General features: G+C 34.0%; 1 protein-coding gene across 9 annotated transcripts in view; it reads left to right on the top strand.

Moving 5' to 3' along the window:
* OSBPL8 (oxysterol binding protein like 8) overlaps window positions 1–23,915 on the top strand; it is a 160,497-nt gene that overhangs the window by 104,481 nt on the left and 32,101 nt on the right. For all 9 annotated transcript variants that reach the window (XM_070409680.1, XM_070409682.1, XM_070409683.1 and 6 more), the window contains 6 exons: window positions 8,649–8,719; window positions 11,752–11,829; window positions 14,337–14,438; window positions 16,712–16,915; window positions 19,432–19,516; window positions 20,790–20,961. In XM_070409680.1, the coding sequence (XP_070265781.1) occupies window positions 8,649–8,719; window positions 11,752–11,829; window positions 14,337–14,438; window positions 16,712–16,915; window positions 19,432–19,516; window positions 20,790–20,961 (712 nt within the window). The remainder of the gene's footprint in view (window positions 1–8,648; window positions 8,720–11,751; window positions 11,830–14,336; window positions 14,439–16,711; window positions 16,916–19,431; window positions 19,517–20,789; window positions 20,962–23,915) is intronic.

The raw sequence follows: 23,915 nt of genomic DNA on the forward strand, positions 1-23,915 counted from the left end.
AGCTGCTGCCATGTGTGAACTGTATTCTTATTTGGATTGCTTGCACTGTGAGGGAACTTACTGCTAAGTTTATATAGTTACATCTTCAGATATTTAGTTCATTTTATAGGTTAGTGGTTCTCTTCATAATTGGACATAGTACTAATTTTTTTTTTTTTTTTTTTTAAGAACACTTCAATGTATTGGAAGTATCCTCGGCTTAATTTGCCATCACTTTTTGGTAGAATATATATTCTAGTTACTAGATTCTATTCTAGAATCTAATACATACAGCTTTTCTCTTACAGGGTCCTGTGAGGGAAGTAAGGCCTATAGAAAATAACAATTGAATATTTTCTCAATCTTCCCAAGAATATGGTGTGTGGTTAGAGCCATTATAGATACATGGGAGAAAAAGTTAATTCCTTTTGAACAGTGGATATACAGTGCATTAGGCCTAATTCTGTTGTAACCCCAGGTGAGAAGAGCTACTTTAGTAAATTATTTAAAAACATGCATTGAAAGTAAATTTTTGAGATCTTGCATGGTCAAAAGTATCTTTATTTTACTGTAATATGTAATTGATAGTCTGGCAGGATATGGAATCCTAATTTAGAAGTTGCTTCCAGTTTTGAAGGCATGCTTTTATTTTTGTCCTGATACCAGTAGTAGTATTGATGTTGGTAACTTACCTGATTCCTGATCTACAGGAACTTGGTTTTGTGAATTATGTGCAAAATGATCCTTTGATATAAATACAGATAGTTTTTACTGCTGTTGCTTTGTTGTTAGGCTTTCTTGAATCTGCAAGTCAGTGACTACTTGTTTATGTCATACTTACCAGTGTCAAATTTATGTTGTTGTGTCCTTTCTTGGACACATACTTGTGAGATATATACTGAGTGGCCAGATTATTATGACCACCTGACATTTGTAGGCAAATTAGCCGTACACCGACTGCATCGTATGGAAGCCGAAGGAAGGCCTATTCGAACACCTTTGCTGTGTGCAGTTTACCAAGATAAAACATTTCCAGTTCGCACAGGAACACAAGGATTGGACAGTCGAGCATTGGAAAAAAGTCATGTGGTCTGATGAATCACGTTTCCAGTTGCATCATGCAGATGGCAGAGTGAGAATTGGGTGGAAACAGCATGAAAGCATGCACCCCACATGCATGAGTACAACCCTTCAAGTAGGTGGGGGCAGTGTTATGGTTTGGGGCATGTTTTCCTGGCATGATTTGGGCTCTTTAATTCGTGTGGAACAACGTCTGAATAGCACAACATACCTAAGTATCGTTGCTGATCAAGTTCATCCTGTCATATTGATGGCATATCCCAATGGAGATTGCTTCTTCCAACAAGACAACGCGCCATGCCACGGTGCTCGTATTGTGCAGGAGTGCTTTCAAGAACATGAGGGAGACTTTACCTTGCTTAGGTGGCTCCCCACAATCACCAGATCTCAATCCAATTGAGCATTTGTGGGACAAAGTTAAAAGAGCCATCAGGGAGCTGGTTCCACAACCATCAAATCTCACAGAACTGGACAGTGCTATTCATCAGGCATGGTGTCAGATTCCTTGCATCACCTTTCAACATCTCGTGGAGTCAATGCCAAGAAGAATTGCCGCAGTATTGAAGGCAAAAGGTGGCCCAATGAAATACTGATGGGGTGGTCATAATAATCTGGCCCCTCAGCGTATAGCCATACCTATTGTTTTTATTTTTCTTGTGTATTTTATTTTTTATTTCTAAAAAATATTTCTTGCCCAGCCAGCATGGCTCAGTGGTTGAGCGTTGACCTATGAACCAGGAGGTCACAGTTCTGTTCTTAGGTTGTGGCTTGATCCCCAGTAGATGGCGTGCAGGAGTCAGCTGATCAATGATTCTCTCATCATTGATGTTTCTCTCTCTCTCTTTCTCTCTTTCTCTCTCTAACTCTCTGAAGTGAATAAATATATATTTTTTAAAAATTTATCTTCTGTAATTTTAGTTGAGATTTAAGAGGGAATACATTAGGTCATTGTCTATATTCTGGAACATTTCTAGATTTTACATGCTATTCAATTTGATCATTATAATAGTCCCATAATATAGGTAATATTATTAGCATTTTATAAATGAAAAAACACAGACTTAGAGAAATTAAGTTAATAGCTCAAATATATCCAGTTAGGCTAGAACTAGGATTTGAACCTAGGAAGTTTAATTTCAAATCCTGCTTAACCATCCTATCTAATAAAAGGGTAATATGCAAATTAAGCATCACTATGTCACAAATATGGCAGCGCCCATAGCCACGTGATGGTGGCGCCCAGTCCTCTCAGCCCCACCAGTCCCGGGAGGGCGGCCGCTGAGAGCAGGCAGCATGAGCAGCCTGGCAGAATGCTTGCTTCATCACCACGGCGACGAGGCAAGCGTTCCACCCTGGCCGCAGAGGGCTTCTGGACAGTGGACACAGAGCTGCTGGGGTAGGGGGAGTGGAAATGCTTGCGCCATTGCCCCGGTGACGAGGCAAGCGTTCTGCTCCTGGCCGCAGATGGGCCTCTGGCCAGGCTGGGGCGTGGAACACTTGCATTGTTGCATCTGCGCCCAGCCACAGATGGGCCTCTGCGCCGCGGAGAGCCTTTGGGCAGCGGGCGCGGAGTGACCAGGCCCTGCAGAGAGCTACTGGCACACGGATTCGTGTGCAGGGCTACTAGTTATACTATAATGCCTTTGTGGTATTTTGTCTTTTATGCCTTAAGAGACAAGCACCCATTTTATGAATTAATTATAGTTATTTCTCTATTGTCTATAATTCATGCTAATTTATATTTCATGAAATGGAGATAAGCAGAAACAAAACCCTGTTGTAGTTGTGGGTATCAACTATACAGTTATTCTTATCACTAATTGATTTTTAAATGTCTTTGCTTAAAGAAGAATATGTTATATACAGGAAATCGAGTTTGTTTTTAAGTGTCCTTTCTAGTAAAGAGAAAGTCTTGGGTTATATGGAATGCTGTTGTATATGAGTGGAGTACCAGCCTTGAAATGTATGCATAATGAAGAAGGAAACTGAGATCGTATTGTAAGGTATCTGTAAAAATGAACCACAAAGTCAGTTGTAACTGAATTAGTTGTTGTCCAGCTAAGTGGGATGCATTCCCAGATTGAAAGTAAAAACTATGGCCGGAAAAATCAATCTAGGATATATAAAGAAAATAACTGACTAGAGTTTTTTAATTTCAATTAAGGTAGAGTAAGGTAAATGGATTGTAATATAACTAGGAAAGAATTTTTTGGAATTTTAAGGTTAGCTGTTGAGAGGACATAGTGTAAAATTTTGGCTATAGGTACTTTCCTATTAGATTTAATACTGTGGGATCATACCAGTCACTTAGTTTTAAAGAATGATACTTCTTTCTTTACTGAGAAAATAAAGGTAATTTTTTAATAGGAGTCTTTTAAGTGGAAAATACTCATTGGTAGATTATTTATTTTGAAAAGTTTAAATGTAATGAAGAACTGTAGCAGCTCATACTTGTTTCAAAGGAACATGTATTGGAGTAGTATAGTCTTTTTTATCTTCTCTGTTGATTAGTTTGGATTAACACTGTCTTAATGACTCGTAGATCTCTGCGAGAGGTAAAACTTAAATGTTTATCCTTTGCTTTAGCTGTTGGAATCCATTAAAATTGTACTTGAAAGAATATCTTTCCTTATGAATTCTTAATCATGGCTGAGGCAAGCAGTAGATTAGATATAAATCTAGAGGCTTCAGGAAGGATAAACAGTATTATGTTTATATCCATTTTGGAAGTAAGCAAAACAAACAAACAAAGGAAATAATCATAAGAGGTGGGTACTGTGGTGGATCTTACAAAAACATAATAGATGTGGAGAAAAGTGTTGCATTTTTGAGAAAGGAAGATAAACTGATTTTATTACTCCATCCTGAATCTTTTAAGTATTGATCTTGGTTTGTTTTCCTAAAGCAGCAATTCAGTGCAGGGCATTACTGGAAGCTAAAACGTTAGTGGAATAGCCTTTCTTGTTTATCAAGTCATTTAAAAAACCCAGCAGCATGGTTTAATGCCTTTTCTGTCAGTCTCTTTCTCGGTCTGTTTATTACTGATTTGACGGGCTCTGGTCCTTCTCCTTTGCTGTTAAACGTGTGTGTCCTTTGTTTGTGCTGGTAGCTTTTGCTATAGTTGGATGTGAGAGAAAAGCCTGTCATTGCCATACTCATATAATTAGCCTTCTGGGTGAACATATACATTAAATAGACTTTCTAAGCCATGAAAGAGGGAAGCTCACAACAGCGTAGATTTTCTTCCTGTACTGTTGTTTCGCCTGTTTTGTGTCCTCCACGAATTGATGGCCGAAAGCTTGTCCGGAATGCTTCATTTGGAGGATACAATGAACTTTCGTTGCCAGGTTTGTTTTTTAGTCTTATTTCTTAATTTCTTACACAGTTTTCATTAAAATAAAATAGACATTTTAATATCTTAAACCTGCTTTGGTTTAAAGAAAACAACTTTATGTGAAAGGTTAGGTTTTAGTAGCTGCTGCTGTAGCGCTTGGCTTTTCCATATTTTCTCTTACAATTTCTTAAGCTCAAACTTGAGAACTAATGATTCAGTAAAGTACAAATTTTCAATACTTATAACATGAGTTTTTGTTTTAATTATAGAGGTAAATAGTATACCCTTTGATAAAATTAAAGCCTTTTCTGGATTTGAGATGAATGTAAAATTCTATAAATGAACAAATTATTCTGAGATTTCTATAAATGAAACCCAAATATTTAATATTGATATTTGTTTGGCTGTTTTCAGGAAAAGAGTAACTAACCTAAAATTGATGTTTAGTTTAATTTTTAATAGCTCAAGCCCTGACTAAGTGAAGTTTTCTGCCTGAGAATAATATTTGACATCCCTTACTTGTTGTTAGATATGTTTGTGTATGTTGTTTTTGCTAAGAAAAACAAATTGTTAGGGAAATAGTTATTAAATGAAATTTGGTGTTTAACAGCTATGATTTAGACATTAAATCATTTGTCAGTGAGAGGTAAATATAAATTGATCTTTTACTGTTTGAAAAGGATTTATTGTAGCAAATATTTGGATATATTTTAAAATATAAACATTTTTTTCTTTTCAAAATTTTAAACTGCTACATAATTATATCTACTCTTTAAAGTTATATTTTTCTTTTAAAATAAAAATACTTTTAATATTCATAAAAAAGAAATATTGACTGAAACTGGTACTTTAACAATCTATTTTTCTGACACTTATATTTTGTTATTCTATTTTCACACTAATTTTTATTCTTGACTTTTTGTGAATATTCATGTTGATAGATGATATATTCATTTCTTTGTGATAATGAAACACTATAGAAGGTATTACCTGAGCAATTAAATAAATTATTTTTAAATTCACTGATTTCATTTTCTTTTTTAAGTGTTTCTGAAAAGAATTGGAAACCATAGTCCTGAACTGTTGCCTAAGTAGTGTAAGCTTTAAATAGCATTTATAATCCATATTTAGTCTTGTTAGTGTGGCATGGTACTATCATGCTTCTTTCTTACATTCTCAAAGGGTTATAAAGTATATTAGTATTTATCTTTGTTTGAAGTGGCTTTGAAAATACAATATACTGAATTTTTTAAATGTTGCTAAATGCTCTCTTTGCTTTTACAATGTGATTTCCATTTCTATATTTGTTTCTGCCTCCTTGTTCTTTTTTTAAAGAAAGCCAGCAAGCTTGCTGGAATACCTTTGTTGACCTTGTCTCAAGTCTGCTCAATACTAAAGAATCATGTGACCCTAATAAAAAAATAGAAAACGTCACTTTTCAAATTTGGTATTTACTTAATTAGGTAATTAAAGGCAGAATTGTCAGTTTTCTTATCAAAGAATATATTGAACGTCATTCTGGATCAATTTGTTTGAATGGAAAAGTGAATGATTGGCTTGTTTTTCTAATTCTTGAAACAGAAAATATCATATTCATACAGATACTTCCATATTCCACTTAATACAACCAACAGTTATATTATAACCAGCCATGATAAAAAGCTCTTTAAAATATGTTTTAAATGGAATTATGTACTTCCACGAAGCAAGCAGCTTTTTATGTATTTTTTAAAGTTAAAACTAAAAATGAAAAGTCTTGGTCATTTTATTGTAATGAAAAGAAAAATTATAGGTGTGTTTTTTTTCATCTGACATTTAAAGTAACTTTATCTTACTACTTTGATCACAACCTTTTTTCATTTTAGTTTTCCTTAGGAAAATATTTTTTTAATGTTTTTTGTCATTTCTACCTTCAGAAGTACATTTGATATGACCTTTTTCTTTATAATGAGCTATAATATAGAAATGGTACTCCTGCCCATGTACTCATAGTGATACCATAGTACAGTTTTTTAAAAGTTTATATAGAGAATCTCTTATTTTTAAATATGTTTTTATTGATTTGAGGGAGAGAGGAATGGAGAAGGATAGAAACATTAATGAGAAAAAAACATCAACTGGCTGCCTCCTGCATGCCCCCTCCTAGGGATCGAGCCAGCAACCCGGGCATGTCACCTGTTGGTTCATAGGTTGATACTCAACCACTGAGCCACATCAGTCTGGCTAGAGAATCTTTTAAAATGTGATTTGTTTATTGGTTTTGACAGATAACATACAAACTAGGTTTATTAATGTCCTTTTCCAACATTTGAAACTTTCTATAAGACATACTTACTTGCGTGGTAAAAAAAAAAAAAGCTTATTCAGACTTACAACTTCTACTTTTGTTTTAATTTACTGTTCAGTTTTTAAAATAATATGTGAATGTAGACACAGTGAAGTGGTGTTTTTCTTCATTTAAGAAATGAATTTGTCTAAATTCACATGAATATAAAACTTCACTAGAGAAATTGAAGTCTGTTTTTGTGAGAATAAAAGACATCATTTTTTATTTACAATATACACTTTTAGAAAAGCTTTAAGCTCTTGTACATATATTTAGAAGATCTTTGAAGTGTTATATATTAGTTTATTAGCATTGAGAATTACCTATTACAAGTATTTATTACTTTGAAATATTTTACAACTTTTAAGCTGAATTATATAACTTCAGTTTGTTTTACACTAAAGATTCTAATTCTGATAAGTTTTCATTTAAAATTCCATGTTGGATTTATGAGACAGGTTTTTTCCCCCAAGGGTTGGAGTTGTGTGATCATTCTCTTTGCCAGAGGGGGCAGGAGGGGGGTGGGGCTGGTGGAGGGGGTAATTCCTTCTTTATATTACAGAAAAAAATTCTCTAAAATCTCTGAATTAGGAAAATGGAATGGATTTGTTCTTAGCTGATATAAACCAAATATAGAATAAATGGTATTTTTGCTATGCTAGAAATGATTTTTAAGTCCTGGGCTATGAATAATTATATCCTATACAATAAAAGGCTAATATGCAAATTGGCCAAATGGCAGAACGACCAGTCGCTATGACACGCACTGACCACCAGGGGTCAGACGCTCAACGCAGTAGCTGCCCCCTGGTGGTCAGTGCTCCCACAGGGGGAGCACCACTCAGCCAGAAGCTGGGCTCACGGCTGGCGGGTGCAGTGGTGGTGGTGGGAGCCTCTCCCGCCTCCACTGCAGCGCTAAGGATATCTGACTGCCTAAGCCGTCAGCCAGACATCCCCCGAGGGCTCCCAGACTGTGAGAGGGCACAGGCCAGGCTGAGGGCCCCCCCTCTCCAAGTGCATGAATTTCATGCACCGGGCCTCTAGTGTATATATATATATGTATGTATACATATATACATATATGTATATTTTTAATATAGGTTTTTATTGGACTCAGAACAAATAGCTTTAGGGAAGAGTTAATATTACTTGCCCTCAAAAATAGAAAGAACATTAAAATGAGTACTGCTCTTTCATGTCTGCCATATAAATCTCAGAATTAACATTTCTCTAATTACACCCTTATAACATTAATGTAACTGCTTTTGGCATAGTGTTACATGATTGCAGAGATGTGTACATGTTTATCCCAGTACATTCATGTATTTTAGATTCATCCTTTTATAATGTGTATAGCAATAATGACAGTGATACAAGGGTCAGTATTAACTGAACGTATACTATGGTGCAGAATACTATGCTAAATGCTTTCTGTGCAGTTTCATTTAATTCTCACAATAAGCACATTGTTAGATTTAAGTCTGTTCCTCAGTCCAGATTTATTGCCCTGGTCATCTTTTATCACAAATTCTGGAATTGTTTTCTAGTTTGGCAAGAGGTATGAAAAGTATGTTAGATTGGTTTATCAGGATTCTTTGTAAGGAAACAGTTCACTAGGAGAATAAAAGCACCATGAAGTCTGAATTCATCCAGAGTGCTCTAGGAGCAGAGAAAAGTGGTATGTAGTTTGATGTTGGTGGGTTCAGGGAAAGATTTCATTACTTCTGGAAGCCTTAATTTATTCTAGAGAATTATTATACTAGAAACCTTTAAACTTATAATAGTTTAAAACTGTATATTCAGTCTAGGCTTAATGTACATAATAAAACATAATATATATTTGAAATTGAATGACTTATTTGCATTTGCTTTTAGCGCCTATATATGCTCAAAAGTAGTGATACTGATGTAATCACAATGTTTTTAAAGGTTTTGAAAGAGGAAGGGAAGACATTTCTCAAAATAGAGATGACTCTTCACTTTCTATGTCAAAGAGCAAGGTAAGCCTATTGTTGTCCCCAAATATATGAGTAAAGTATTTTTCTAACATTTAAGATGAGGAAACTAATACTGTAATCCTATCAGATCTTGAGAGATGTTCTTATGTGGTATATAAGCCTGTGATGGCGAACCTATGACACGTGTGTCAGAGGTGACACGCAAACTCATTTTTTTGATTGATTTTTCTTTGTTAAATGGCATTTAAATATATAAAATAAGTATCAAAAATATAAATCTTTGTTTTACTATGGTTGCAAATATCAAAAAATTTCTATATGTGACATGGCACCAGAGTTAAGTTAGGGTTTTTCAAAATGCTGACACACCGAGCTCAAAAGGTTCGCCATCACTGATCTAAGCCATGGATGATATGGTGAAAAAAGGAACATTTCACTGGGGCTGGTGTTCACTTGCAAATTTGGCCTTTTGATAACCAGTATCCTCCCTGGAGTTATTGTTTCTGGTATGGCTGCTACAGCAGTACTTCTCAAACTGAAATCTGATAGTTCCATTTGGAGAAATTCTCAGGGTTTATTTATTTTTTTTAAAAAATTATTTAAGTGTTTGGGGTTCATTCGAATGACCATCAAAATGTGTACATTTTACGTAAGTCCAAAGATCTTACAGTAATAGCCTGCAATTGAAAGACATTTTCTTAGAATAAGACATAGTTTCCTGAGTTAGTTTTTTTTTTTATTTGTTAAGGTATTACAAATGTGTCCTCATCCCCCCCATTAACCACCACCCCTCCCCCCCCCCGCACACTCATGCTCCTATTCCCCTCTTGTCCATGTCTATTGGTTTGGCTTATATACATGGATACAAGTCCTTCGGTTGATCTCTGAGTTAGTTTTTCTCAAATCAAAATACCTGTATATAAAGTACATGTTTGAGAAATAAATTGAGAAGCACTATATGATGCCTTGGTTTTCCTATGGGTTTGTAATTTACTAGATTTTCATAATATGTCAAGGGATTTGACTTTTGACTATTACTTCTGGTCAGGTTTAATAGCAGGAGAAACTTATGTTTGTGGAATCAAACTTTGAAGATGTGAAGTAAGAAAACCTATTTCTTAAGCTAGTAAATTCTCTGCTATTCTCAGCAAATGACTTTGCTTTAAAACACTTTACATTTTTTGTTCCTGTTCTTGGGAGTGGTTGAGAAGATTACATATGTTTTAATGTATAATTTTACACAAATTTTATTTGTGCTTAACTTTTCAAGTATTTGTTACAGAAAGGTCCATCTATCATATGTGTAAAAGTACTTAGGATGGAAGTTTAATAGTGCTTTATATGTAGGTAACATATACATGAGAAATGCCTTGATTATTTTATATAAAATATATACTTAAAGAAAATTAAAGAGAAAGTGATTATCTTGGGTCTGCCATGGCTAGAAATACAATGCAGTTTATAGGATTTTAAAAACCTATTTTCAAATCTTAATACCAGAATTGGTGAGTGTATGGTATAATGTATTCCTTCCTACTCAGAAGCCTAAACACTTAAACCCCACACCTACACAGCCCCCTATATGTAGTCTATAAATAGGGGAGGGGGGGAAGCAGGGAACCTAGAAAGAAAGTTTACATACCTTAGTGAAACAGTATGCTTTGAAACTGCTCTTTGAGTACAGTAGCACCTAGTCATACATGATTCTTTAAATTTAAAGTAATTAAAATTAAATGAAATTAGCAATTCTGTTTCTCAGTTATATCATTCTCATCTCAAATGCTTTATAGCCACATTTGACTAGCGGCTACCATATTGGACAACTGAGATATGGAACATTTCACATTTCTGTCATTCAGAAAGCTCTACTGGACAGCATTGCTTTAGAGTAAATAAAGCTAGTTTAAATCTTGATTCTCATGGTTAAATAATGGTCAGTGCCCTGGCTGGTGTGGCTTAGTGCTTAGAGCTTTGGCCTGAGCACAGAAGGGTCTCGGTTTTAATTCTCAGTCAAGGGCACTTACCTGGGTTGCAAGCTGGATCCCTGTCCCAGTATGGAGTGTATGCAGGAGGCAACCAGTGGGTGTGTCTCTCTCACAATGATATTTCTCGGGGTGGGCAATGGGATAAGGACACATATGTAATACCTTAATCAATAAAGAAAAAAAATTTAAAAACCAATGGGAAAAATATTCTTGAGTTATTGTTTCTGGTATGGCTGCTACAGCAATACTTCCTTTTGTTAATTTGACAATTAACAAAACCAACCAAAAAATATAGTGGTCAATAAGATTTTAAAAGAAGGAAAACTTAGTAAACTATTTCCAACAAAAAATATTTTTGGTATTTAAAAGGTAACCTATTCATTCTAAAAACTTAGTGATGTATTTTTTTTTTTAGAACTAGCTATACAATATGGCAAGTATTTTTTGAAGTATATGTGTTCTAATTTATCAAGCTTGTATGATACCCTTCTGGCCTGTTGGTCCCTTATATACTGGAATCTTTTAGGAATTACCAAGCTAGATCTTGTCATGTGTAGGAAACAGATTTCCTATTGTTCATGAAGATAAGTATTAAATTTGAGTCTGAGTCAGATTATGTATAAACAGTTTTAAAAGATGAGAAATCAATATAGTGAGATGGCTAAGAGCATGAGACTGGAAATTAGCCAAACCAGAATACAAATCCCAGTTTATCTACTTACTAGCTGTGTGTGACTTGAGGGAAGTTAGTTATTTAATCTCTTGGTCTTAATTTCCTTATTAGCAAAAGGAGATACTACTGTCTCATGGGGTTGCCTTGAGGATTAAATGAGGTAGTGCACATAGAGTGTTCAGCATAGTACTGTTTTTGTTTATTATATTTTATTCCCTTAATGTGGATTAGTTTTTAAATCCGAATACTATACTACATGGAGAATCAGTATTTGAAAATCAATATTTGCGGAAATCACAGAAATAAATGGGAAGAATGTCACAAGCATAGCTTGAACATTAATATTTTTATGCCATATGTTTAGGATAAATGAAGGTTTTAATTTTTTGTTGTTGTTAATTTCTGTGTGATTTTAGTCTGAATCTAAACTTTATAATGGCTCGGAGAAGGACAGTACAGCTTCAAGCAAGCTCACAAAAAAAGAATCTCTCAAGGTTAGTTTCCACAGTCATTTCATAACTAACATTATGCTTTGCATGTGCTTTTGAAAGTAGGCTAATAAGATAAAGAAGTAAATGTGTCTTCCTGAAAGAAGAAAAAAAATCCAGAGAGCACACATTAAAAATGTCAATATTTGTATGACATTCTGGAGACAACTGAAAAGGCTGCATAATGACTCTCCTAGAGCAGTTTCAGGCCTCACTTGGCCACTGCTGGGGTGGAGGACTAGGTGTCTTTGCAGAGCTGTCCTCAGTCAGGCACATCACTGTGCCCTTTGAAATTCAAGTTTACTGACTGCTGGGTCATGCATGGGCTGAATCTGGGCATTGGGTAAATATAAAGAAGTCCTCATTTCACATTGTCAATTGATTCTTAGAACTGAGGTGAAATGATGACAAAACCAATTTTACCATAGGCTAATTGATACAAACGAGTAAAGTTTCCGTAGCATCTAATCACCGTTATAATGAAGCAATGGTGAACAAAACAATGTTATTTGAGGACCTGCTGTATTTTATTTGACCTACACGGTGTTTTAAAAATTCAACAATTACAAGTTCAGATTTCCAGCTTCTCTTAAGAAATGTGCAGTATGGCCTGGCTGGCGCAGCTCAGTCTTCGAGTGTTGACCTATGAACCTGGAGGTCACGGGTTCAGTTCCCGGTCAGGGCATATGCCCAGGTTTCGGGCTCGATCCCCTGTGTGGGGTGTGCAGGAGGCAGCCGATCAGTGATTCTTTCTCATCATTGATGTTTCTTTCTCTCTCTCTCTCTCTCTCTCTCTCTCTCTCTCTCTCTCTCTCCCCCTTCCTGTCTGAAATAAACTCAATAAAAATATTTTTTTTAAAAAAAGAAAGAAAGAAATGTGCATTGTTGGGCCTGCCTTCCAGACCACCACAGACCCTGGAGCCTAAGAAACACATCCTTTCCGATTGATCCCTGTGTAGTCTCGTACCTCTCCCCTACCCCCCATATTTGGTCTTGTATTTATTTGCACTTATAATTTCATATTAAGTCTACTCTTAATTCATATGTGCATTATAATAAAGACCAAAAGTCTACAATTTTTTGGCTGTAGAATTATTGAAATTTTGTTATTTGTATGCAGTAAAACTAGGAAGATTTTGTGTTTTAGTTAAAAAAAAATTCATATCACTGACAGGTTACCACCATTCTCCCATCCATGTAATAATAACAAAGCAATAAGGCTAGATTAATTCACTGCTACTTTCCCAAATTATCTCAGAACTGGCTTAGTTATTTATATTTTACATATTAGTATCAGGAAAGAGCAAAATTGTCAGTTGCAAACCATTGAAGCTTTGTTCATAATGTGAAAAAACTGCTAACAGAGATTTCCATGAGTATTAGAATATATTAAGAAAAATTTTAGAAGCAATATGGCATGGTGATTAAGAGCATGTCTTTTAGAGACAGTCTGCCTCTGTTTGGATCCTGCCTCTGTTTACTTACTAGCTGTGTGATCCTGGGCAAGTTACTTTCTGTGCCTCAGTTTTATCTTTTGTAGAATAAGGGTACTAATAGTCCTACTTCCCAAGGTTATTGTAAAGATTAAATGAAGTAAAACATGTAAAGTGCTTAGAACTGTGACTGGCACACAGAATATACCCAGTAAATGTTAGCTCTTATTATTTATACTAGAAATTCTATGTAGCAGTGAAAAAATGAGGTGGAGCCCTAGCCGGTTTGTCTAGAGCGTCAGCCCATGGACTGAAGGATCTCGGGTTCAATTCCGGTCAAGGGCACATACCTTGGTTGCATGCTCAATCCCTAGCGCTGGTCAGGGCATGTGTGGGAGGCAGCCAGCTATATGTCTCTTTCACATCAATGTTTCTCTGTCTCTGTCTCTCCCTCTCCCTTTCACTCTCTAAAAATCATGAAAAACATCCTTGGGTGAGAATAACTGAATCAGTGAATGAATGGACGAATGAATGAATGAGACATGGAAATGCTCCAAAAAATAATGAATGGGAGAACAATTTTTTAATGTGTTTAAAAATTCAAACATGAAAGTTGTATATTTGATAGGTTCTATACATAGAAAAGGGCTAAAAGGATAGTGTTTTCAAAATGGTTAACAGTGGTCAATTCTGTGGATTAGAATAGGATAGGGTATACGAAAGATGGCTTTTTAGCTTTATTTGTGTTGTTTTAAATTTTTTACCAGGAGATTGTATTTATGTATTATTGTGTAATTTTAAGAAGGTAGAATTATTTTAAAAGATACAGAGAACTGAACTAGTGATCAGAAGAAGTTAGATTCTAACCATACTTCTCTAAAAATTCTACCAGTTCTTAAAAAAAAAAAAAAAACACACTGAAAAAAGTAGTTCTTTTATCCTAAGATGCTAGAATTCTAAAAGAGGGCTATACTTTTATACTCTAGATTCTATATAGTTAGAGTATAAAACTAAAAATTTTGAAAATAAATTGCCCATTTCTAATGAATTTTTAATTTTGCTATTGTTTCTGTAAAATAGGTACAAAAGAAAAATTACCGAGAAGAAAAGAAAAGAGCCACAAAGGAGTTACTCAGTTCAATCACAGATCCTTCTGTTATTGTCATGGCTGATTGGTTGAAGGTCAGTTTGTATTGAATCTTGAATTCTCATTGCTGGATGTTTATCTACTGGAATAAGAAAGCCCAGAGTACACTGAAGCCATCCTGCAAGACATAAATAACTACTAGGATGATTGTTTTTCACTGACAAACTATTAATTATATCCCAGAGGTTCTCTGTTCCAATCTTAATGGGGAGAAGGAACCTTAATGTTGTTCTTTCTTGACAACAACATCAAGTATGTATAGCAGTTCGTTTAAAAAGGCTTTTTGATTTGTACGACATTATGTAGTCTAATCAATATGCTATAAAAAAATATTTTGGCCCTAGCCAGTTTGGCTCAGTGACAAGAGCTTCGGCCTGCAGATTGAAGAGTCCTGGGTTGATTCCCAGTCAAAGGCACGTACCTCTGTTGCAGGTTCGATCCCTGGCCCAGTCTGGGTTGGGGCATGTGCAGGAGGCAACCAATCAATATGTCTCTCTCACATTGATGTTTTTCTCTCTCACCCCCCCCTTCTCCCTCCCTTCCACTCTCTCAAAAATCAATGGGAAAATATTCTTGAGGATTTAAAAAAAATTATTTTCAGATTATCATTTAGTATTATTACAGACTTGGTATATGCATTATTGAGAGGATATGATACAAAGTTAATGTAAAAATTATCATTTGAAAAGGATTAGTTTTCAGAGAAATGTACATATTGCTGTTTCCATGACTTATTATTTTGGCCTCTGGTTATTCCCACTTATTTATATTTCCTTTTTTTATCATATCAGTAACTCTTTCTTGTTTTTATCAGAAGGATATTTGGTAGTAATCTTTCAGACTAAGGCTAACTCTGAGAATGATCTTATAAAACCCTGACTCCCAAGAAATTTTAGTATCTGGCCATGACCTAAAAATCACCCCATTCCTGAAAGCTTTGCGCTTTCCCAAAGAGTTGGTACAATCACCAACCTAAAATCTTTATGAGATCTGTCATTGAAGTTCTCTTACTAACATAGGAGTCTAGTGCTGGTTTCCCTGAGAGTTCAAGTAATATTAGGGTCTTCTTCAATGTTGTGCTGAAAACACCTTCTAATTTTGACTTTACTTAAAAGACTTCAAACTCCAGATCACACTTGGGTTTTTCAGAGCTAAACCTACTCTTGTCTTTTTGACATTGGATTTCCCCAACCAGTTCCCCCAAACTCCCTAATACTTCCCCTGGCTGACTTTCTAAATCCTACCTGAATTCTGATAATTTACCATTCATGTTTTACTATCACATCTCCAAGATCTAGAATCTTATCTCAGAATAACGCTTACTTTCCATCTCTTTTACATATATGCAGACTCTTTCTTAAAGATTTTCTCTTTTTTTATGTCTGATTCCAAATGCCCCCTTTCTAAATTTTTCTTATCTAGAGTTACTGTGGTATGCCTGTTTGAGGAATTTGGGAGCCCTATACTTATTTCATAATTCATGTAAGTGCATTGAGAGAACAGATGTTTTACAGTAAATAAAATTGAGGACAATTCCTAGTTTTTAACATTAATACTATATTAGCATCCTTTTCAGTACTGTGAACTCACTGACTTACATAGAAACACTTTTAATGGATTACAGATATAGAATAGGAAAAGGTAGCTATAGACTTTTTTTTTTTACATAGCATTAAACCCTAGGATGAGGAACATTTTATAAGACTAGAGAGAGAGTTATGTGACTTGTGTTTTAAAATATTCCCAAGAAGTTTATATGGCACACTCTATGTAATTACTAACAATGGAGTAATTTAGAGAAGGTGATTTTAGGGATAGAGGGTGTTCTTCCCTTTTTCTACAACTCATCAAATATTTAGGGAATTCCTGGTGTGTGTTAGCAGTGTTTGCAGCACTTTATGTAGTGGTAAAGGGATAAGATCTTAAAAGGTAGAATAATCTTATACTCACAGAAATAAAATTACAGCTGTTACAGATGCTAAGAGGAGACTATTAGGAAAGTATATTTTAATAGTCCCTGACCTAACCTAGGAGGTTAGGAAAGCCATTCTACTTAGTACAGTATTTTGAAACTGGTGACCCAGTCTCCCACTAGAATTTAAGAACCTCAGAAGCAGGAGTCATGCTATTTTTATATTTATTATTAATGCTTGCCATTTAGTAGGTTTAAAAGAATATCTATTGACTTTAACATGTACATTTTCTAGAAATTTTAAATTAAAACATCCTATTTGCCATTATTCAGTTTACGTTTTATGGAGCAGAAAGAGAAAAATAGAGCCTTATTTCTTATACTTACTTTCTGTAGATACGTGGTACTCTGAAGAGCTGGACCAAGTTGTGGTGTGTGTTGAAACCTGGGGTGCTACTGATCTATAAAACCCAAAAAAATGGTCAATGGGTAGGAACAGTCCTTCTGAATGCTTGTGAAATCATTGAGCGCCCGTCAAAAAAGGATGGCTTTTGTTTCAAACTTTTTCATCCTTTGGAGCAATCTATTTGGGCAGTGAAGGTAAGTACTTGTTATATAGGTAAAAAGTAAAGATGGTAATCTGTGAGTAGAACTGAGACAAATCAATCTAATGGTTGCTATTCTGTGCCAGCACTTATAAATTTATTTCTGTTTTTAAGGTTATTATTTCTCTGTCCCTACCCACAATGAAATTTGTACCAAATGTTCTTGTTTACCTTTAAGATCTAACTTAAACATTTCTCCAGAAAAATGTTTTTAACTTACATTGTTTGTTATCTCTTTGCTATGGGGATTCAGTTTGTACTGATTTTTAAAATTTGCAATTAATAATTCTGCTTTGTAATGTTGTATCATATTTACTGTGTTTTTCTCTTTGTCAAAATTGTAAGATACCATAGAACAGAAGCTGCCATTTATTTTTGTAAGTTTTTTCTGTAGTAATATAAATATGTGGTAAGTATAAGCAATCACAGTCTTTCTTACTCTTGAGAGGCAACGTTCTTTGAAGATGGAACTCTAATGCTTTATAACTAAAAAACATTACTGTGGTCATTCCTGTGTTATAATAGCAGAAACTTAATCAGGAAAATAGAAAAGCATTATTTTGATTAACTACCAAGAAATTCTACAGTAGATGTGCAGTACATGCTAACAGAATAAATGTGTCTGAGCCTAGTTTAAGTTTTTACAAAGCCACCATTGTTTTAATTTTAAGAAGGCCAGTTACGCTTGAATAAAGGATTTAGAACTCCTTTAAGGAAAACCACATAATTGAGATTAGCACTAAGTAAAAGTAGCTTCAGCTTTTAAATATTTTTGGTATTGCTTAATTGGGCAATATACTTATACCTAGGGAAAAAACTGGGCTTTTTACCTTTGTTTCAGTAGCCTAGAGAGAAGAATAAATTTAGGATTACAGAGTTAGTTCCATTCTGGAATTAGATACTGCCCACAGGGGAAAGAATTTAACCCATACAGCCTGTGGTATTTATATATCATATGATATTCAAATGAAAAAATTCCTTTCAAAACCTTTTATATATAGCATTTATTCTTTACTATTACTATTAGGAATTGTAAGAATTATAATGAATTTTAAGTCATTAAAAATACTTTTAGCCCTGGCCAGGTAGCTCAGTTGGTTAGAGCATCGTCCCAATACACCAAGGTTGTGGGTTCATTCTCCAGTCAGGACACTTAAGAAGCAACGGATGAATGCATAAATACGTGGAGCAACACATCAGTGTTTCTCCCCCCGACCCTTCCTCTCTAAAACCAATAAATAAAAAATTTAAGAAATAATAAAAAATAAATTTTGATATCAAGTTTATTTCATTCCAACTATCTGTGAGAGGGAAGTTTGTACAATTACATGAGCATCAGAATATTCTCAACAAGCAAAACCTACTTAGGACATTGTTTAAACACTTTTAAAGTCAGTGTCTATGATTAGGAAAAAATAATGTTTATGAGTTCTTAACTATGTGTCAGGGATTCTTTTGAGCATTCTACATGGAATATTTTTTTAAATTCTCATAACTTTAGGAAGGATACAGTTTTTTCTTATTAACCAAAGAGATTGAGGCCTAAAGAGATTACTTTAATAATTTTTCTAGCATGGAACCAAAGTTGAAACCCAGACAGTCTGACTCTAGTTACTACTCTCTACTGATTCTAGGAACTGTCCCATAAATTAAAAAGCTATTTGAAAATACCCAAGGGATTTTAGAAGATTTGTTAAAATCATATTGATTTTTCTATTTTTAAATTTTGACTCTGAATCTTTACTTTCTACTGATTATCCTTTTTAAAGTTCATTTTATTCCTTGATCTGAGAACTTGAAAATTGTGCTTTTCAATCAAAATTATACTATAAATTGAATCCTCAGATTTTTCTTTCCAAATAAGAACTATATCCTCCTAAGATTAGCCTTGATGATAATAATTACTATAGAGCTCTTGGTGTTGTATACTTCTAAAACAATCCCAGCCAACAACAATAACATTTCTTTAAAATTAGCTTTTATAGTTGGTATTTATAAACAAGTATATTACTGCTTATAAATGGAGCTTTATTTTTTCCCTAGACCTAGTAAAAATTCTTTTTTTCTTTTGCTTATAAATTATAGCTATATTTCCAGCTGTTTCTTTTTTTCTTTCCAGCTGTTTCTTTATAGTTTCTAGAAGTTAAGTATTTTTTCTAGTAGTATATGTGAGATGGAAATTCTCTGTTAAATTAAAATTTTGTATAGTATGGTGAATTTTAGATTTTCTTTTAATGTGTGAACAATGTACAGAAATAATGTTTAACTAATGATAAATATAAGTTGTTCAATTTTTTGGTAAGGAGGTATATTTGTTGGGAAAGGAAAACTTTCCTTAAACTCAACATTTGCTTTCTCAAGAAGCATGAAATTAAATCTTGTTTGCTTTTAAATTATAATCCATGGCTAATTTAGATTGTTATTGATAATAATAGATAATATAAAGTCAAGATATTACAGTACTATATGCCATTTATTTTGCTTATTTTTATTTTATTTGTTTATTTTAAGGGTCCAAAAGGTGAAGCAGTTGGATCCATAACTCAGCCTTTACCTAGCAGTTACTTGATCATCCGAGCTACTTCAGAGTCAGATGGTAAATACAAGTTTTGATGGATTGGATTTTGGTCTCATTTTAAAAGGTTTATTTATATTCCACTGTGTATTTTCCTTTGGGAAAATCTGTCTTTAGTATGGTATTTGCAGCAGAAGTATTGTAATCATCAATTTCTTAGAACATCAAATATATCATTAACTTGGTAGAAAACAGAGGAATCTGATAGGAAGGAGGCATTAGATAATTAAATTATGAATTAACAGCCTTGAGTTTTCTTCTTTATCCTTCACTGACATGTTAACACCTTCTTGATTTGTTTAATGTTCCCCGTGGTAACTCGTTAAGTTTTATCATTTTAGAGGTACATTTAATATTATTTTCTATCACTAAGTATTAATATTTTTAAGACACACTATTATAATTTTTTAAAATATAAACATTTAATTATAAACTGTTGTTCTGCACTTATTAACTTAATACATAATTCCTGAAGCAAATACAGGGAAAGCAAACTTATTTATTTGAAATCAAGGTAACTTTAAAACTTTGCTAATAATGGATTTCTGTCACACTTTTATATTTTATAGTTTAGACTAGCTTAGCCTAAGGAATCCTGTAACCTTCCAGAGTTTACTTTTACCAGACGATTATTTTTAAAATTAAATATCATAGGCACAAGTATTTGTTATTTGGCTGATAATTCCAGCAAATGCTGAAACAAATATATGTGGATTTTAAGTGAAGGTAACATTTTTTTCTGCTAATTACAGTTCTAAATTTCAATTTAAAAAATAAGTTAATAATGTTTCTACTAACTAATATAGCAGTTAATAACAGTATTGTACAGGCATTTCCCTGACTTAAATTTTTTATACATATGAGTAAAATGGATGCTAAACCTGGGAATAGACTCACTACCAACAAAACATTTTTTAGTTTGTTTATAGTAAAACATAACCCCTTCAGTATATTTTATATACCTTTTTGGTACCTTCAAATTATACTATATGTTACTGTTCTAAAATTTAAAAAATAGAATACATGTATTTTCACTAGGCATACTTACCAATGTGTGCTATATTCTATTCATTTACCAATGGTTTCTAGATACTTAAGATGTAAAAAAACACTTGATAAACTGAAAAATCACATTTAAAAATCCTTGTAAGACTTGATGTTCAAAGTAACTTTTCTGGTGCATGTTTCTCAGAGAAATGATAGTATGCCTAAAGGGTAACAGTGTTACATTAAGATGGATGCCAGTTTGTGTAGTTTCTCGAATTATACTCCTTATGAATCTGTGTTCTTTTAGGAAGGTGCTGGATGGATGCTTTGGAGTTGGCTTTGAAATGTTCTAGTCTTCTTAAACGTACAATGATCAGGGAAGGGAAGGAACATGACCTGAGCATTTCATCAGAGAGCACACATGTGACTTTGTATGGCTTATTACGTGCTAACAATCTTCACAGTGGTGACAACTTCCAGTAAGTAGATATTGCCCCTAATTTGGTAATTTGGAGACCATGTTGTTCACTAGGTTAATTGGCAGGCCTAGAATTTTTGTAGTGTATGTAGGATTGAAATTTGGCTGTCTTCTTCTGATTATATGATCTAAGGCCTGGTTTAAGATTTGTTTAGTTACTATGATGAGGTATAGAAAGTTATTTGCATGACCCTAGCTAATGTGAATTACTTGTTATTTTCCAAATGCAACCATGCTGTTGTCTACCTTGTCTTTGTGTATGGTGTTCCCTTCATTAAGAATGAGTTCTAATCCACCTTGTTCTTTTTTCCCATCAAAAGACTGTATTCTTCAAGACTGACCTCAAATATTGTATCATATGTGAAAGTCTACCTTGCTCTTTTCTCCTGTCATAGGACTATGAATTCTTTAAGACCGATTCAAATGTTATATGCAAAAACTTTCATGCCTCCTAACCATGAAATATCTGGCCTTCTATTGCTGTTCTGTAGTGGCACTTGACTTATTATTATTTTTGTAATGGTATTTGACTTAATCCTTTCTGGTATTTATGGAATCCTCCTATGATATTGTGCTTTGAGTTGGAACTGTGTCTTATTTTGGCTTTACCACCTGAAGCATTTATTGTAGTTAATTTTAAAAAAATTTTCTTCAGGGAAACACAATACTTTCCTTGAGGTTCAGAGGTTTGTTGAGGTTCAGATTTATTTTGTTGCTTTGTAGGAAAAACATTAGACTTCCCCTTTTCCTCCCTTGCTCCAATGCTCAATTTCTGCTCTACAGCTACTTATGGCTATGGGCATTGGATTACTCTCCTGAAAGTTGTTAGACTGCTATTCTCCTCCTTATAACCTGAGCTGAACTTTTTTTCCCTCTTATCCTTTTGCTTGACTCTTTTTCTTCACTCTCTTTGAAAATTTCCATTACCTGACCTTTTACATCCTTTCTTTGCAGAATTATAATCTCGCGTTTTATCTTAATCCTCAGAACAAAAGCCTGAATGGGAAAAGATTGGGGGGTGGGAACACAATTTATATAGGAATGGATGTTTGTTGGGGCCTCTTCCTGAAATGTTTTCGTTGAAGCTCTTCAGCTGTAAAACATACGTTGTTTTTGTTGAATACCAGATAATCTCTAAATGGTCTTATTTGGGGATCTTAACAATTCATTTGCTTCACATATTTATTCATTAAAAATTTGGAGCCTGTTTTCTGTGTAAGAAACTGTACACTTTTCTGTATAATTTTGAATAGGGAGACGAATCTGATATGATCTTAAATTTGAATCCAGTGTAACAGTTTATTAGCTATGTGATCCTGAAGAGATGTTTTGTTATATTTGAAACCTATAAAATGCCAGGCAGCAATAAATAGTAGAAAGAAAAGAATAACATAAGCAACCAAAGGAGACGTGCTTTAGGGTAATACAAGATCAAGAGAATTTATAGGATGAAGACATAACAACCTTCTAGGGAATGAGGGAGAGGATCAATGTAACAGATTTTTGCAAAAGTAGAATCAACATATCAACATGTTCATTTTGGCTGGATGACAGAAAATGAGCTGTGAGCTATGATGCAGAGATGAGGGGTGAGAATCTGCTTGGATGTAAGGGACAGGGAGTTGGTGAAGTTAAAAATTACCAAGCTTTATGCCTGAATGATAGGGAAGATGATGGTAAAATAAAACAAAAACCATGTTTGGGAGATAATAATTTATTAAATATTATATATGTTGAAGATGCAGCAGTCCCTAGACATAGATGATATCAGCCAAGCATTTAAAAACATGGGTCTGAAGCTTATTCCTGCATACATGGGTTTGGAAATCAAATAGAAATTTGGTAGCTTGCCAAAGGAGAGAGAATAGAGAAAATAAAAAAAGGGCCAAGGAAGATGAAAATATTTAAGGGCAGAAGAAATAAGAGGGATCAGAGAGCTTAAAAAGTAGAACTACAATTACATGGAACCCACGCATTTAAGACTATTTCAAGGAAAATAATTATCATCTAGGTTCAGTAATGCAGAGAAGTCAAAGGAGGTAAAGATTAGATAAGGCCATTGGGTTTGTCAACTAAGCCATCATTAGTGACTTTTGAGGGAACAGAGTCACTTGATTTAGGGGAGTGAAGACCAGATTGTGAGAGGTTAAGGAGAGCAATTTTAGACTACTTTTTAAAAATATATGATTATAAAGGGAAAGAAAGAAAGTAATATGCATGTAAAAATGAATTCCTGTTAGAAATTATCTGGTTAAGATCCAAACAAATGAAGATTTTGGAAAAATGGACACTAACATAGGAATCAAATAGGACTTCTCTGCTCTGTTATTATCTCAGCATTGCTAAAATATCAATGGTATATAATGGCATCGTGTATTCATTTTTAAAGTAGTACTTGAGTGTTCATCCCTATAAGATTTTTATGCTAAATGAAACCCACAGATACTTTCCTAAATAAGAAGTTTCTAAAAACAAAATATTGATTCTGGAAGTAAGGTTTTTAATTCTCTTTTTGTATAGATTATTGACCCTAATCACTTTGGGGTTAGGATAAACAGGATTGGTTATAGCAGCATATCAATTTTAGGTTACAGGCTTATTTCCTTAAACTAATATTTTCATTTCCAATTTTCCTTGAACTTTTTTCTCGATTATCTTATCAGTTAAGTATTAAGTAGCTATAATTATTACCTTTTACATTTTCTTGTCTTATACTTCTTTTGAGTGACTTTGGCATCCTTTACAGGTGGAAAGTCATACTTCATTTGAGTTCACTTGATAATCTGTCTGATGATCTTAACTTGAAGTTTTCCTTCAGACCACAAGTGACTCAAGTGAGGATGACTACAAAACTAAGAAAAAAAGCCAGCAACAGATTGTCTAAAATTTTGCTTTTGGACAATTTTAGCCCCAGCTGGTAGAGAGGCAAAGAGTTCAGTGTCATCTTGAACATTT

Source organism: Myotis yumanensis, unplaced genomic scaffold (assembly GCF_028538775.1).
Source record: "Myotis yumanensis isolate MYYU_CA2020_CCGP unplaced genomic scaffold, mMyoYum1.0.hap1 SCAF_3, whole genome shotgun sequence".
NCBI classification, from domain to species: Eukaryota; Metazoa; Chordata; class Mammalia; order Chiroptera; family Vespertilionidae; genus Myotis; species Myotis yumanensis.